We start from the raw sequence: 13163 nt of genomic DNA, 5'->3' as shown, positions 1-13163 counted from the left end.
ATGGTCTTAAGAACAGCTTGAATGGTCTCTGCAGATAAATCTTAGACTGGAATGTTTTTGTTTGCTTTAGCTTTTGGGTGGTATTAGCCTTAGCTGTAACCTCTTTCAGTTTCTGTTATCTTTTAATAAGGACTTCCTAGAGCTCTGACCCTGCAGTGAAATGCATGCAGGATCTGGCTGTGGCTGCAGCGGCGAGGCTGACGCGGAGCACGGGGCTGCTGCTGGGCTGCTCGCTGTGCAGCTTCTCCACTCAGTGCTCCAACTTCTCATGGAATCACAGGGCTCCTCTCTGTTGAGTTGATTTATTGAGTTGTAGGTTGCCCTTACAGGAGCTGTGTCTCCTGTCTGTGTCTCCAGGACACCTGGGTGCATGTTTCTCAGAGGTGTTGAGAACCGCACGTTGCTGGTGCCCAGCCCCAGGACTTGTCCCTGCTGGCCCTGCCTGAGCTCCCACCTGCTTCTGGGCAGGTCTGTGGAGCCTCAGCACTGGCTGAACACCCACCCAGAAGGAGACATCTGCTTTTGTGTTACACGTGACGACAATGCTTCACCCAAAAACTCAAGGTTGCATTGGGAACCTTTTGGTAAAATTACCGTATGTCCTCTTTTCAATGACACACTCCGATTGCAAGCAGGCTGTGAGGTGCTGGTGGGCAATCCTTGGGTGGGAAAGGTTTCGTTTGTGAGCTGAGACAAGGTCCAGCTCATGGATGAGCCTTTGCTGTGCATTTGGGCAGCGTTGTTTAGGTTGATCCCAGGGTTTCCTACCTGGCTCTTGCAGGAGTTGAGTGTGTGTGCTGTCACTGCTGGCATTGCTGGGAATGCTGCTCCCAACACTCTGAAACCCATGAAAGACCAAGGCCCCTGTTTGTGTTATTGATTTCTGGACTTTGCTGTCATTGAGGATTTTTGCTTACTGACAGAAGGAAAATAAAAGCAAATCTGCAGAAGAGCAGAAATGGAATTTTTAGGCTAATGAAGCTGTATTGTGGCTGACAAATGGGTGGCTAATCTGCTGGAGAAGGGGGAGGGCTGACTTTTAATGAGAAGTTATTACATGTTGAATAGCTGTTAAATTGCTGTATTAATAAAGTGGACAATCCTCTCTAGCTTGTCTCCTTAAAGTATTCTTTTAATTGAGAACCCCCTTTGATCCATTCTTTTAAAAATTAATTACCATTTTGAAAAACACTTCTTTGACTGTGGTGGCCTGGTTCAGATTAAATTGGGGTTATGTCATGACTGCTTCCTTATGTACTTTAGCTGTAATTTATGGACTCAGTGGATAACACTAACTTTGTAAATAAGAGCTTAACACTTCTAAGAACAAGACTAATGGGCTGATTTTTTTTTTTGGTCTCAGTTCTTTGAATTGGCAGCAAACAGAAGAATAGAAATGAGATGAGAAAACAGGGTCCGGTGCCTGGAGTGAGAACTTCGATATTATTTTCAGTTCAGCTCCTGATTGTTTTGACTATGAGCCAGCATTTGCAGTGAATTTTGGACTAAACTATCCAAATTTTAATGTCCCTCAGATATTACATTTCTTGCAGACTGCAGGCAGCTTTTTTTTGCACAGACTAATTGTTCTTCATGCCACGTTGTGATCGAGCTGGAATGTTGGAGTCCTTTGGTTCCTTGTTACACTTCATGGATATCCCAAACCCTCCAGCTTTGGGTGGTTTTGACTTCCCACCTGCCAGTTCTGGGGTTTTTGAGAGGCTGTCCCTCAGGAGCAGCAGACACGCGTGCTCTGGATGTGGCCATCTAAGAAAGCCCAGCTCCTGAATCAGGTCACTGTTTACAGAGCAGATTTATGTCAGATATAAATACAGCTGTAATGCCCTTTAGCAAAGGGCACGTGGGGCTGTGCAGTGCTCCTGCAATCCGGCAGCTGACAGAGCTGGGTCAGCCAGCATGGAGAAATTCCCAAGGTGTGAAACAGCTGGCCAAGCCATGGCAGGAGCTGGGGAACCAGGACAGGGAACTGCAGCACTCGGTCAGAGCCATCCCTGAAATCTGAACCGAGGGGGTTGGACACTTTCTGCTCCGTGCTTTGCTTCCTCAGCTGCTGTCAGGCTGGAACAAGGTTTCCATCCAATGGTGCATCTCATGAAAAGGAAAATTTTGTGCCTATACCCTTAGTAAGCTTGCTTTTGGAACACTTTTGTAAGGGACAATTCAAAAAAACACCCACAAAACAATTTGGATATTTGTTGGGGAACAAAGAAAAAGTTTATTTGAATGGGTCTTGGGGGGGTCACGAAACAGATTTTGTTACTTTTGTTTTAATTTACATTTTGACCCACATGTGCAGTGTGACACCTCGTTGCAGGACACCCTGATGGACTTGTGAAGCTGAATTTGTAGTTGGAGGAGGTGGTTGAAATCCCATTTAATTTGAGGAATAAAACCACACATGAGTCCTCAAGGAACAGGAGAATTCCACCCTTGGGAAAGCTCTCTGCTTGCTTTGTCAGGCTGAAACCACAATATGTGCTCTATAGCTGTTAAATACTTTGATACATCCAGAAATTTTCTGTAGAAAAGAGAATTGTTTCCTAGAGAGAAATCTGAGTGAAGCCAGATCTTGGCTTTCTGAAACCAGTGGGAAGGGCTGTGGGAGGGGTTCAGCAAAATGGGTCAGAATTAAAGGCCAAAGGATTTGCTTCAAAGCTTTGTCTTGTGGATTTGACAGCTGAAATGCGAGTTTGGTTTGTGATGCCCAAGATATTAATGCAAAAATTGGGTTCAGAGCACCACTTAATTACATCCGAGAGTATTTTCCCCAGCAAGAATTATTTGCATGGGGTTTTGGGGATACTGTTGTGAGAGAGAGTTTGAGCATCTTTTGATCTTGAGTAGTTTCTTTCCTTGTCATTTGTAGAAACAGGAGGTCTGTAGCCCTTCTGGAAGAGGGAGGGTGGGTGTTTGGTTGTGGCCAGGCTGGTCTGAGTGTCACAGACTGCTTGGGCAGCTCTGCCAGTCTTCATTCAAGTTACTGCATCTACCAAGATTTCAACAAAACAGAAAACTCTTAAAGCTCCATGTGCTTTCCAGCAGGAAAAGGGCTTGTCTGGGGGTGGCAGGAGTTGGGGTGAGATGTGTGCTGAGAACCTCTGGGCTCTTGGGGAAATTTGATGTTTTCAAGAATTGTTTTATTTTCTGCAGAAATTACTGATATCTTGAAAGGCAGTCGGTGAGAAGAAAAAAAATTCTTCACTTTTTTTTTCTTGCAGAATTGTGCCAATTATCAAGAAAATTGAATTTGCCTGAGCTACTCCATTCCCTCCTCTCTTTATAAAAAATTATTTTGTGGAAAAAGTTGGATCCACTCTTGAATCTGCTCTGTCAACAATCCTCTCTTGGATATTGGACCAGATAATTTTTCTCCCTATGTCTCAATTTCCTTGCAAATGAGGGATAATGATGGCTGTGCCTGAGGCCAGGGCAGAGCTTTAATGTATCCCTCAAGCTCTGGGAGCTGCTGCAAGGAGCAGGCTGGGCCCCAGCCAGGCACTCCTGCTCCTGTGGCTCTGCTCTGGGTGGGTGACTCAGAGGATGTTGTTTCCTCTTTTCTTGCCAGTACCTGCATTTGTCTCCTTAGGTACCACTCCTGTCCTTGGCTTGGGTGAATTATTTTTTTTTTTTAAAGTCCTGGGTTCAGTTTCCAGTTTCAGCTCTATTTTAAATGATCATAGTGTGTCCTTTGGGTTGTATTTTTTATGGAGTGGGCAGAGTGGAGAAGGAGTATGTTGAGTTTTCCTGGAGGAGGTGAGAGCTGGGGATGTGGGCACCACCTGGCAGTACCCCTGGGGTCTCTGCTGCCTCAGCTGACCCTTGCATCCTGGTCTGGAAGCACGTGCAGAGCTCCTGGGTGTTGTGGAGGTGCAGCTGTGGCTCCAGGGCAGCAGCTGGATCTGGGGCAAAGCCAAGGCTCTGGTGGCATCAGAAGTTCCCCAGAGAGGAACCTGGAGCTGCCTGTCCTCGAGCTGGGACTGTCCAAGTGGCTGACAAAGCTTTGTCCTTCTTTAGACTTCTCAGAGAGGAGTGAGGGACAGAAATGACCCAGCAATTTGTTAGCCAGACTAAAGAAGAAACAGAACTGGTCTGGCACTTCGGCCTCCTCTGTCTCAGCTGGAAACACCCTGGAAGCCTCTAAATGGTGTGGGTGGTATTTAGAGGCTGGGTGTTCCATGTTGTGGTTAGCATTAAGGATGATTTGCAAAAGCAGTAAGATGTGATGCTTTAAAAATGCACCATCACTCTGTATGTGGGATGTGGAATGGTAGAAGGGAACAAAAAACACCAGCCCAAAATGTGCTGACTAATGAACTGAAAGTGGTTATTGATTAGCTGTGCACTTTCATTGCCCCGTTGCAGTCCGAGAGCAGAGAGCGATTCTTTTTTCTTTATTAAAAAAAAGAAAAAAAAACTTTCAAAGGCGCTTATAAAATATTTAGTGTAATTATTTCTAAGATCAAAACTCCAAAGAAATTACCCAGACGCAGAAACCTTGTTAATCTGTTGGTGTTATGGATGAAAGACACAACAGAGATATTAAACATTTACTGCTCTTGTGCAAAATGGCCCTGTACTTTCCACCTCAATTGCACCATTATTCATCAGCCTTCACTGCTGTGTCTGTCCTGCTCCCCATGTAAGAATTTTAGGTGTCATTACAAGTTTCTTCTGATGGAGTGGGACTTATTTTCTTTATCCCCATTTTGCCTTTAGGCAAGGCAAGTCTCAGCCTAATGAAACCAGTGTGAAGTATTACAGTGCTCTAACACTGCCTTTGCAATGGTACAATGTTTTCCTCCATGAAATAGTCTTTTTAAACCAGCTTTGAATGCTCATTTCCTGTTCCACATTATATTTGCATAAGTGAGGGAATAAAATGGTTTTTTCCATCAGGACTTTAACTACTGAAAAAGTGAAGTAGCTGTTGATGACCCTTTTCAGTTTGAATGGGGAGTTACTGAGGAAGCAATCCAGGGTCTGTCCAATGTTGACTCAAATTCCAAAATTGCATTTTTGTGTCTCAAAAGCAGGTTTAATGGATCTGCAAGTATTTGGAGATAAAAATTCAAATTAACATTGAGAAATAGCCTGAAATGGGCTGTCGGTTGGAAAAGATGAGCATAAAGACCCATGAATAAATAAGCTATAAAATGGGGAATGAGTGCTGTGGTTGCCATTCCAGGGGAGGTGGGATATGGCTGTAATGGGTTTGGGACTGAGTGGCTTTCAAGTGCCTTGTGCAGCAGGGTAGGAACAAGAGTCACAGGAAATACACAGAGCTTTGGACTTCAGCCTCCCTGCTCTCAATTTCTTACTTTTATGCTTAGTGACTGGTAAGATGAAAGTGGGAGTTTTCATGACTTTCTGCTCTTGATGTTTTAATAGAAAACTATGATTTCCAGTGCAGCTACTGATGGAGAGAAAGAGAACTGGGGTGGTGTGGACTTGGACATTAAGAGCCTGGATGGATTTGTGGCTGGGATTTTACTGCTTAATACAAGTGGAACCTTGACCAGCTGGTGGGAACTGCACCGAGCTCCCTCGTGTTCCCTCTCCTGATTTCTGTCAGGAAGAGGGATTGTAGCACCTGGAGCTGTAAAGTGTAAATGCAATAACCTCCCAGGGAGGCTACCTGGGAAATTAGATATGTTTATTTTGTTTTTAAACTTGGCCTGCCTCCCATCTCCCTGCCACTGCTGCCCACAGTGTGCAGGCTTCTGCATGCCAGTGGCCCTTCAGACTAATGGATGTGCCACCAACCAAAGAAAAATCCTGCCCATGCTGTTTGCCTGTGGCATTCCATAGATTTTTCTTTACAGTAGTTTAATGAGCTGCCAGCAATTTTCAGTCTGTTTTCAGCCAACACGCTGTACTTGCCACACTGTCAGTGCTGCTTTTATTTTTGTTTCCCTGTGTGTGTATATATGTATGCCTATATATGTGTGTCTATATATATATTACACATCTATATTTATGTATTTGTGTGTGTAATGTTGGCCTGTTTTCAGTGGATAAGGCTGAGTCCTGGACTAAGAGCAACCCCATTAAAAGCAGGATCTGCCCAGTTCCTTTAGCTCACCAGGCTCTGCAGCCTGGCCACAGGACACTGGGGTTTGTGGCTGCTCTCCTCATGCAGACTGCTTGGAAACGTTTAAACTTTAATGTCAGCGCTCTTTTTAATATTCATCTTTATCCCCAGTATCAGCAAAAGGATTAGAGACTGGTTTGTCTTTCCGTCTGAACTCATCTGTGGCTCCAGTGTGCTTATTAGTTCTTTTAATGGCTTCTTTATTAGTTCGTTATTGCATAACCTCCAGGCACGGCAGGACTTGAAATGTTAATTTCCCAACCAAAGTTCGGCTGATGGACTTCACCTGATCCCCCCGGAGTCCCTGTGTGCGTGGGGAGGGCTGGCTGGCCTTGCACCACACCATCACTTACCAAGCAGAAGGAAGGGAGTCAGTTTTTCCTCTGCCAGGTGCTGAAGGAGTAATAGGAATGGAAAGTACAAAAAACCAGCACAATATCCGAGAATGTTTAAGCAGAAAAGGTGGTGGGTGTTGTGCACGCTTTGCTGTGGTGTTACTTTCCCCCCTCCCCTTCTCCTCACGTTGCTTCAAGCCAGTATTTGGCTGCCCAGTGAACTATAACAAGATTTAATAGCTCCAGTGTCACTGTATTGCATTTGGACTGCTTCCATCCTTCAGTTGTAATAAACGTCTACTTTACAATGAGCTCTTAAATTCTATAAGTGACGTCAAATTGTATCTAATAATGGCAAAAAGATCAAGTGCTGCAAATGCGACTTGTTCGCCCAGTCTCACCAAGCAGTGTTTGTCCTCAGCCCCTCGCTGTGCTGCTGCCTTCGAGAGCTCTGGAGCTTGCCCTACACCTGCCAAAAGCTGGTTTTCACAAGTGCTTGTGTTTTCCTTGTCCCCTGGCTGTGCTGCAGGCAGTGGCCAGCCCCACGGGCAGCTCCAGCTGCTCCAGCACTGCAAGGACTGCTGCAGTTGTGCCATGTGGGCACTTGTTCATTAGCTGCTGATTCACTGCGGGATGGGACCTAAGCTCAGTCGTGAAACTCAGATGTGCAAACATCTGCATGGCAATTTTCTCTCTGAAGATGTGACAGATGAGATGAGGGATTAGGATGAACGACCCTACTGAGAGTCACACACTGACACAGTGGCCTTGGAGCCGAGAGCGTGTGAACTGTGCACTTTTAAGGAGCTTTAACTTTTGATCAGTTTTTTCTTTTTTTCCCCAGGCCTGATGAGTTTTTAAATCTGCTTAGCTGTCAGTGAGCAGGTATGACCCACACCATGGAAACTGAAAACTGCTGATTTTCAAAGCGTTGTTCTCTCTTCAGTTTAGTGCATGTGTGTGTGAGAGAGAGAGAGACAGTTTTGAGAGTAGTGATGAGTGGTTTGTGGCCACAAAGCTACTAAATAGAAATGTTGAGGCTTTTTGACCTTCCAGTGTAGATATGGCTTGAAACAGTCCCACTGGAGAGATCACTTTGGTGGGGTTGGGCAAGGAGGGGAGAGGAGGGAACGGTAAAATACGAGCACTCGTTATTCATCTCCTTGGAAAAGCCTCATTAATTGTGTTTTCCCCTGACCTTTGCAGAGTAGTGATCAGTCATGAGAGATTCACGGTGACACACTCCAGCCTAGAGTGTGCTGAGCACGCACAGACCAAGAAGTTCTTCTCTGTCCTGTGTCCTCCCCGTGGAGCCAGCAGTGGGATGTGGGCAGGACAAATGCCAGGCTCTGGTGGATCTTGGGCCATGTGTGCCACAGCTCCTGGAGAGGGTTGGGCAGGCAAATCTGGTGAGTGAGGGCTGAGCAAGGCTTGACAACCAGGCTCTGTAGATACTCGTGGAAAGCTTCTGAGAGGCAGGGACACTGTGGACAAGCAGGATCTGAGTGACAGGGAATGGTCTTTGCAGCAATGCCACTCTGGACAGATAAAGCTGAGCAAGACTGCTCTGGGCCAGGAGGGAAAGTGCCGCATTAATCAAGGTGTGAGCACCGAGGCTGCCTTTGAAAACTGCTGACTTAGGCCCTGGGATTCTGTTTCCCATTTCTGCTGCAGCTTCTGAAGGCATAAATAAATCCAAGCACAGTAAGTATGCAGTGCTTCCAGTCATGGGGGAGCGCTGTGTCCTCCTCCAGGGAACTCTGCAGGAGGGGGAAGGTGCTGGGCTGCTAAGCCTGGTGTTGCTTCCAAAGTCCAAGTGTTTGATCCGCTTGGGATCAGTGCTGGCGTCTCTTTGATATCGCTTTCTTCAAGGAAGCATCTTCTTGAGGGATAAAGGTGATGTAGAGAGCCTAAGGAAGGTCTTTAGGTGAGGTCTTCAGGTAATGCCTTCGCTCATCCTTTTGCTGTTACAGGTTTGGCTTGGTTTTCTTACAGTTGTTTCTGTTAATTATCTTAAATTTCTTGGTGATGTGAAAATATTGCAGGGAAAAATGTTCAACAGCAGAGTCAGGAATATCAATCCTTAGCTCACCAGTGTGCTCTTTCATAGAAGAGACTTTTCTCAGCTTCTATGGAGAGCACAGCCCTGAGCAGGCAGGGGGTGATCAGAACCTGAGACCTGGGGCTGGGACCTGCTTCTGCTACCAGCTGCTGTGTGAGCCTTCATGATGGGTTTTCCTTTTAACTTTATAATGGCATAAAATGAACCTCCTGTGTGAGGCTGGAAAAAGCTCATTAGAGTTGCTCTCTGTCGTGTCTGTTGGAAAAGGGATGCAGCAGCCATGGCCTGAGGTGCGTTCCTGCTGCTGGGGCGTTGCTCACTGCAGCCCTAAAAAGCCTCTGCTCAGCAGCCTGAGCATGGAAAAAGTGAGCTGGTCAAAATTTGTCATTGAGGTGACAGCTGGGAAGAGTCATAGCAGCTCTTTTGTAGCCTGAACCCACGGCGTGAGTGGTTCTGCTGCCCTGGACCTGCCGAGGAGCTGGGATTTCTGCTGTCACACTCAGTTTCCATCTCCTCAGGGCTAGCCTGGGAAGCCTGGCTGGAATTTGGCCTCCAGCATTTCAGTAGCACAGTTTAACCACCCTTCACACACTGAACTTACTCCTTAATTACGAGCTGTCAGTTGTTATCAGCCCTTTGCTACCTCCTTCAGTACCAGGGCGGCTGCCTGGACACTCCCAAGGTAAACCAAGTTCATGGGTTAAATGGAGAGATTCTGCCGGGTCTCTTGGTCTGTTCAGCTTCTGCAGATCCAGATAATTCTCCCCTGATTTTAAAGCACGGGCACTTTTTTTAGGGAGTTTGTTGTTGTGAGGGAGAATGTTAAAATTGGAATGAAATGCAGCAGGCTGTGCATGAGCCTTCAGACAGCCTGGAGCAATGGCTCAGAGGTGGACCTGACTCATCTCAGCAGGATATTGACTCTGCAGCATAATTATGATGCTTTGAGAACCTGATTTTAAAATAATTGAGGTATAAAATTATGCGCCTGGCTCTCCCAGTTACTACAGCTCAGGGTATAAATTGAATAACGGGCTGTACAAATGTGCCACTTGGCTGGAGCAGGAACAGCAGCGAGTCTGGAAACGTCCTGCGTCACCACTGCTTGCTTCTTGCTGGGAAGCCAGCTGCAGGCTGAGGTTTGCAAACAGCCTCTGGATCTTCCAGTTGTGCGGCCACAGGGGTTTGGCAAATCCATGGAAAGTCCAGCTGGGTGCAGCCAAAATCCAGCGGTGAAACCCTGGCTGTTTGCTAATCCCAGCACATGGAGCAGCTCCAACACCTCTGGCTGCTTCCAGCAGTGGGCTGGGTGCAGACGAGTGCCATGGGCACAGCTGGGGTTTTGACACCCGCTTTCCAGAGCTGTGTGGTGGCTCCCCTGCTTCCAGAAGCGCTTTTTCCTCTCTCCTGTCATTTCTGCAGACAAACTTGTGTGTTTTGTTTGGACAATACAATGAGCGGTCTTTGATTCTCTATAAAATCCCAGGATTTTGGAAGGAGGCCACTGTCCTCAGTGAGTTGTCTGAAAGGGCCATTTTGTCACCTCTGTCCCACCTGGAATGGTGTTCCCCCTGATCTGAATTTGGTTTGATCCCATGTTTTTATTTCATGGTTTGATACCCGGGCTCCACGGCACTTGAAAGGGTAGGAACAGGTTATTTTCAACTCAAAGACAACCCAACCTGCAAATGTACCTTGATAATTTACTTTTCTTTGCCGGTCTGGCTAAAAACCAGGCAAACAAGTCAAGTTTGTTCTCTTTGTGCCTCCTTCAGTATCAGGCTGCTGATCCCAGGTGCCTTTCCCTTGGTTTGAGGTTGGGATTTGCTCCGTGGTGTTGCCCAGTGTGTTTCCAGGGTTGTTTTCTACCCAGCTCTCAGGGGCTGGTTGCAGTAGCTGGAGGGGGTCACTTCAATGGGCACAAAATCAGGGTCTGCTGCTGCCTGCAGTCCTGTGGGCTGAGCCCAAATGCTGCTTTTTAATCACTGACCACAGGGAAGGAGAAACCTGAAGGAGGGTTCATGATGAAGCCTCAGTTCCCATAAAAGCTGAGCAGGAGCCAGTGCTGTGACCAGACAGGCTCCACATGCCAAGGCTGCTGCTCTGCCTGCTTGGGACCAAAATGTTGAGGTTTTTAATCTGTAATAAGATAAGCCCTCTTGTGTCTCAGCCATCTGAATTATTACCTGACTGGCACTTCACTATAAACACATTTTTTCTGTGTTGGTACTGGTTTCTTGCCATTTTACTGCTTTTTAGGTTCCATTTTTTGTTTTATTAATCTCTCCCAATCAATAGAAATACCCCGTTTTTAGCAAGTAGCAAGAACAGACGTGACTGATGTTCTTATGATGGAGCAGAATCACTTTCAGAGCATTTGGGGAACAAGGGGAGAAGCTTTTCAATCTAATTTTCAAAGATCTCTAAAGCACAACAAACTGCTCAAGATGTGTAGCTGAGTCTCTCACTGCCATTAGCTCCAAGAGTTGGGATCCTGGAATTGCACCATTTCGGATCTGGTCCTTGAGATCCATCCTGTGGTGGTAACTGTTGTTCCTTGCCATGACACTAATTAAAAACCACTTAATGAGATTATCTTCACCTGTTCTGGAGGATTAGTTTGATGGAGGAAATCCTGGATATGTGTGTAGATACACTTCTGTACAGAGCTCGGCAGTGTAGGGAAGCAGAGTTTTCCCAGAATTATTCTCTACAGGCTTTGCCATAGCAGAGACTTTTTTATCCTCCCCTCCACGGGCACAGATTGCTCTGACAGCAATAAAATGCGGCAGAGAATTGAATTTGGAAATAAATTGTTTAGATGATGCAGCAGCAGACGGATCACTATTCCAGAAGAGTCGGTCCGGGGTGGATTTGCCTTAGTGCCAGATTGGAAATGTGGCAGCCACAGGGAGGCAAGCTGGGGGCACTGTGGCATGGGGCTGGGTGTCCCCTGGGCAGTGTCCCTGCGTGTGCTCGGCACTGGGGCAGCTCTGGCAGAGCTGTCGCTGTAAACCTGGGTTATAAACACTGAATGTTGTCCCTGGTTGCTCTGTGACCATGGGCATGTGTTTGAGCCTCTCTAAACCTCGTAAAAGGCTGGTGAAGTGTTGTGCAAACACCGACTGGCACTAAGGGCTGTTGATAGCGGCGCGGTTTCCTCATTCCCACATCGTGGTTTAATCCACAAGATAAATTGGTTGGGGTTATTCTGTTGGTTGTTTTCACCAGTCACAGGGCTTGGGGCTGGTTTGGCTCCAGCAGCTCTCTGAAGATGTCCAATAAGCAGGCACAGCAGAAAGGTGGATTTTGGTGACAAGAAGGAACCAAGTGAATGGTTTGTGTGCTGTGAGAGCCACCACCAGATCCTGCCCGGGCTGACTTGGGCTGATAACAGTCTTTGCTTCTTGTGTCCTCCTCGACAGTCATCCTTTTATTTCCCCCTTCCTTGCATAAAGTTATTGTCTTTATCCACAGTCCATGGGGGGTATTAAAGGTATTTGAAAAGTTCCTTCTTTGACCTGTGGTGTAGTAAATGCTGTATTCCCTGAATTCTTAACTAGTAATTCTGTTACAGTGCCTTGAGGTGGGGTACAATGGGATTTTTCTGTGTTGCAGTTTGATCTTTGACTGTATTCTCATGCAGTGGGAGTGTAAAAATGAGCCTGACATTGACAGAAATGACAGGAGGATCTTGCCAGCAGACTGTTCTGGAGGTGCAAAAAGAAAGGGTCCTACCAAGACTATAATTCAGAATAAAGCAGGGGAAAAAAGTACATTTCTGCTGTCTTTATTCTTAAAACCCAAAGGTCTTTCTTCATCAAATTGTTACTGAGGGCTGAGGAAGTTGAATAATTGCCCTTTCTTGCTGCTAAATGAATTTGAGAGGATAAAACCTGATGCTTTTGGGAGGATGCATCTCCAGTGTGTTGCAGACACTGGAGACTGTGGGCAGCAGCAGATCTGCCTATTCATTTGGAGCTTTTGCCACATCTCTTCTGTGGAGATGCTGTTGCATATGAAATCTGATTGATACCATGGCAAAGGTCGGGAGAGTAATAGCTTTGATGGTATCCCCTGGAGCAAATCAAAATTCTTCTGAAAGATTCTGTTCAATTTGATATCAAAGGTCTGGTAGCACTCCAGGGATTCTTCTCTCTGCTATTATGCTTATAGCTATTACAAAAATTAATGTTTGTCTGTTGTTTTGTTGTTTGTTTTTTTTTCCTAAATAGGATGTTGTGCCATAAGAATGGAAAATAACCACTTCTCTCTTTCCTCCCCTCTCCTTTCTTTCTGTTTCAGAGATCCTCGATGCACTTCCTTGCCATTATTTAAGGAGCCTTTACTAAAAGCTTTTGGATTGTGTTTCTGAGCAGACAAGAGATTTCTGTATCCAAAATGCTCATAAAGGAATATCGCATTCCTCTTCCGATGAGCGTGGAAGAATATCGCATCGCCCAGCTCTACATGATCCAGGTCAGGAACACCCTGCTCCCTGCAGGGCTCTGGGGGCTCTCTGGGGGAGAATTCCTGCAGCATTGGAAGTTTTAAATTCGTGTTTTGCTGTTTGCTTCTAAAGGAGTAATGGGGAAAGTAACACAAACGTCAATTTCTGACTTGCTTCCTTTTCTGCTTAAATTGGGGAACCTCT

The 13163-nt window shown here is 46.1% G+C and overlaps 1 protein-coding gene across 12 annotated transcripts in view; it reads left to right on the top strand.

Moving 5' to 3' along the window:
* The window catches only part of PITPNM2 (phosphatidylinositol transfer protein membrane associated 2), a 125204-nt gene that overhangs the window by 49273 nt on the left and 62768 nt on the right, over positions 1-13163 (top strand). For all 12 annotated transcript variants that reach the window (XM_038152909.1, XM_038152911.1, XM_038152905.1 and 9 more), the window contains one exon: positions 12815-12988. In XM_038152909.1, the coding sequence (XP_038008837.1) occupies positions 12911-12988 (78 nt within the window). In that variant the 5' untranslated portion in view covers positions 12815-12910. The remainder of the gene's footprint in view (positions 1-12814; positions 12989-13163) is intronic.

The sequence above is a fragment of the Motacilla alba genome, chromosome 15, assembly GCF_015832195.1.
Source record: "Motacilla alba alba isolate MOTALB_02 chromosome 15, Motacilla_alba_V1.0_pri, whole genome shotgun sequence".
Classification (NCBI taxonomy): domain Eukaryota; kingdom Metazoa; phylum Chordata; class Aves; order Passeriformes; family Motacillidae; genus Motacilla; species Motacilla alba.
The sequence above is the reverse complement of the archived record's forward strand: the minus strand, read 5'-3'. Positions and strand labels throughout refer to the sequence as shown.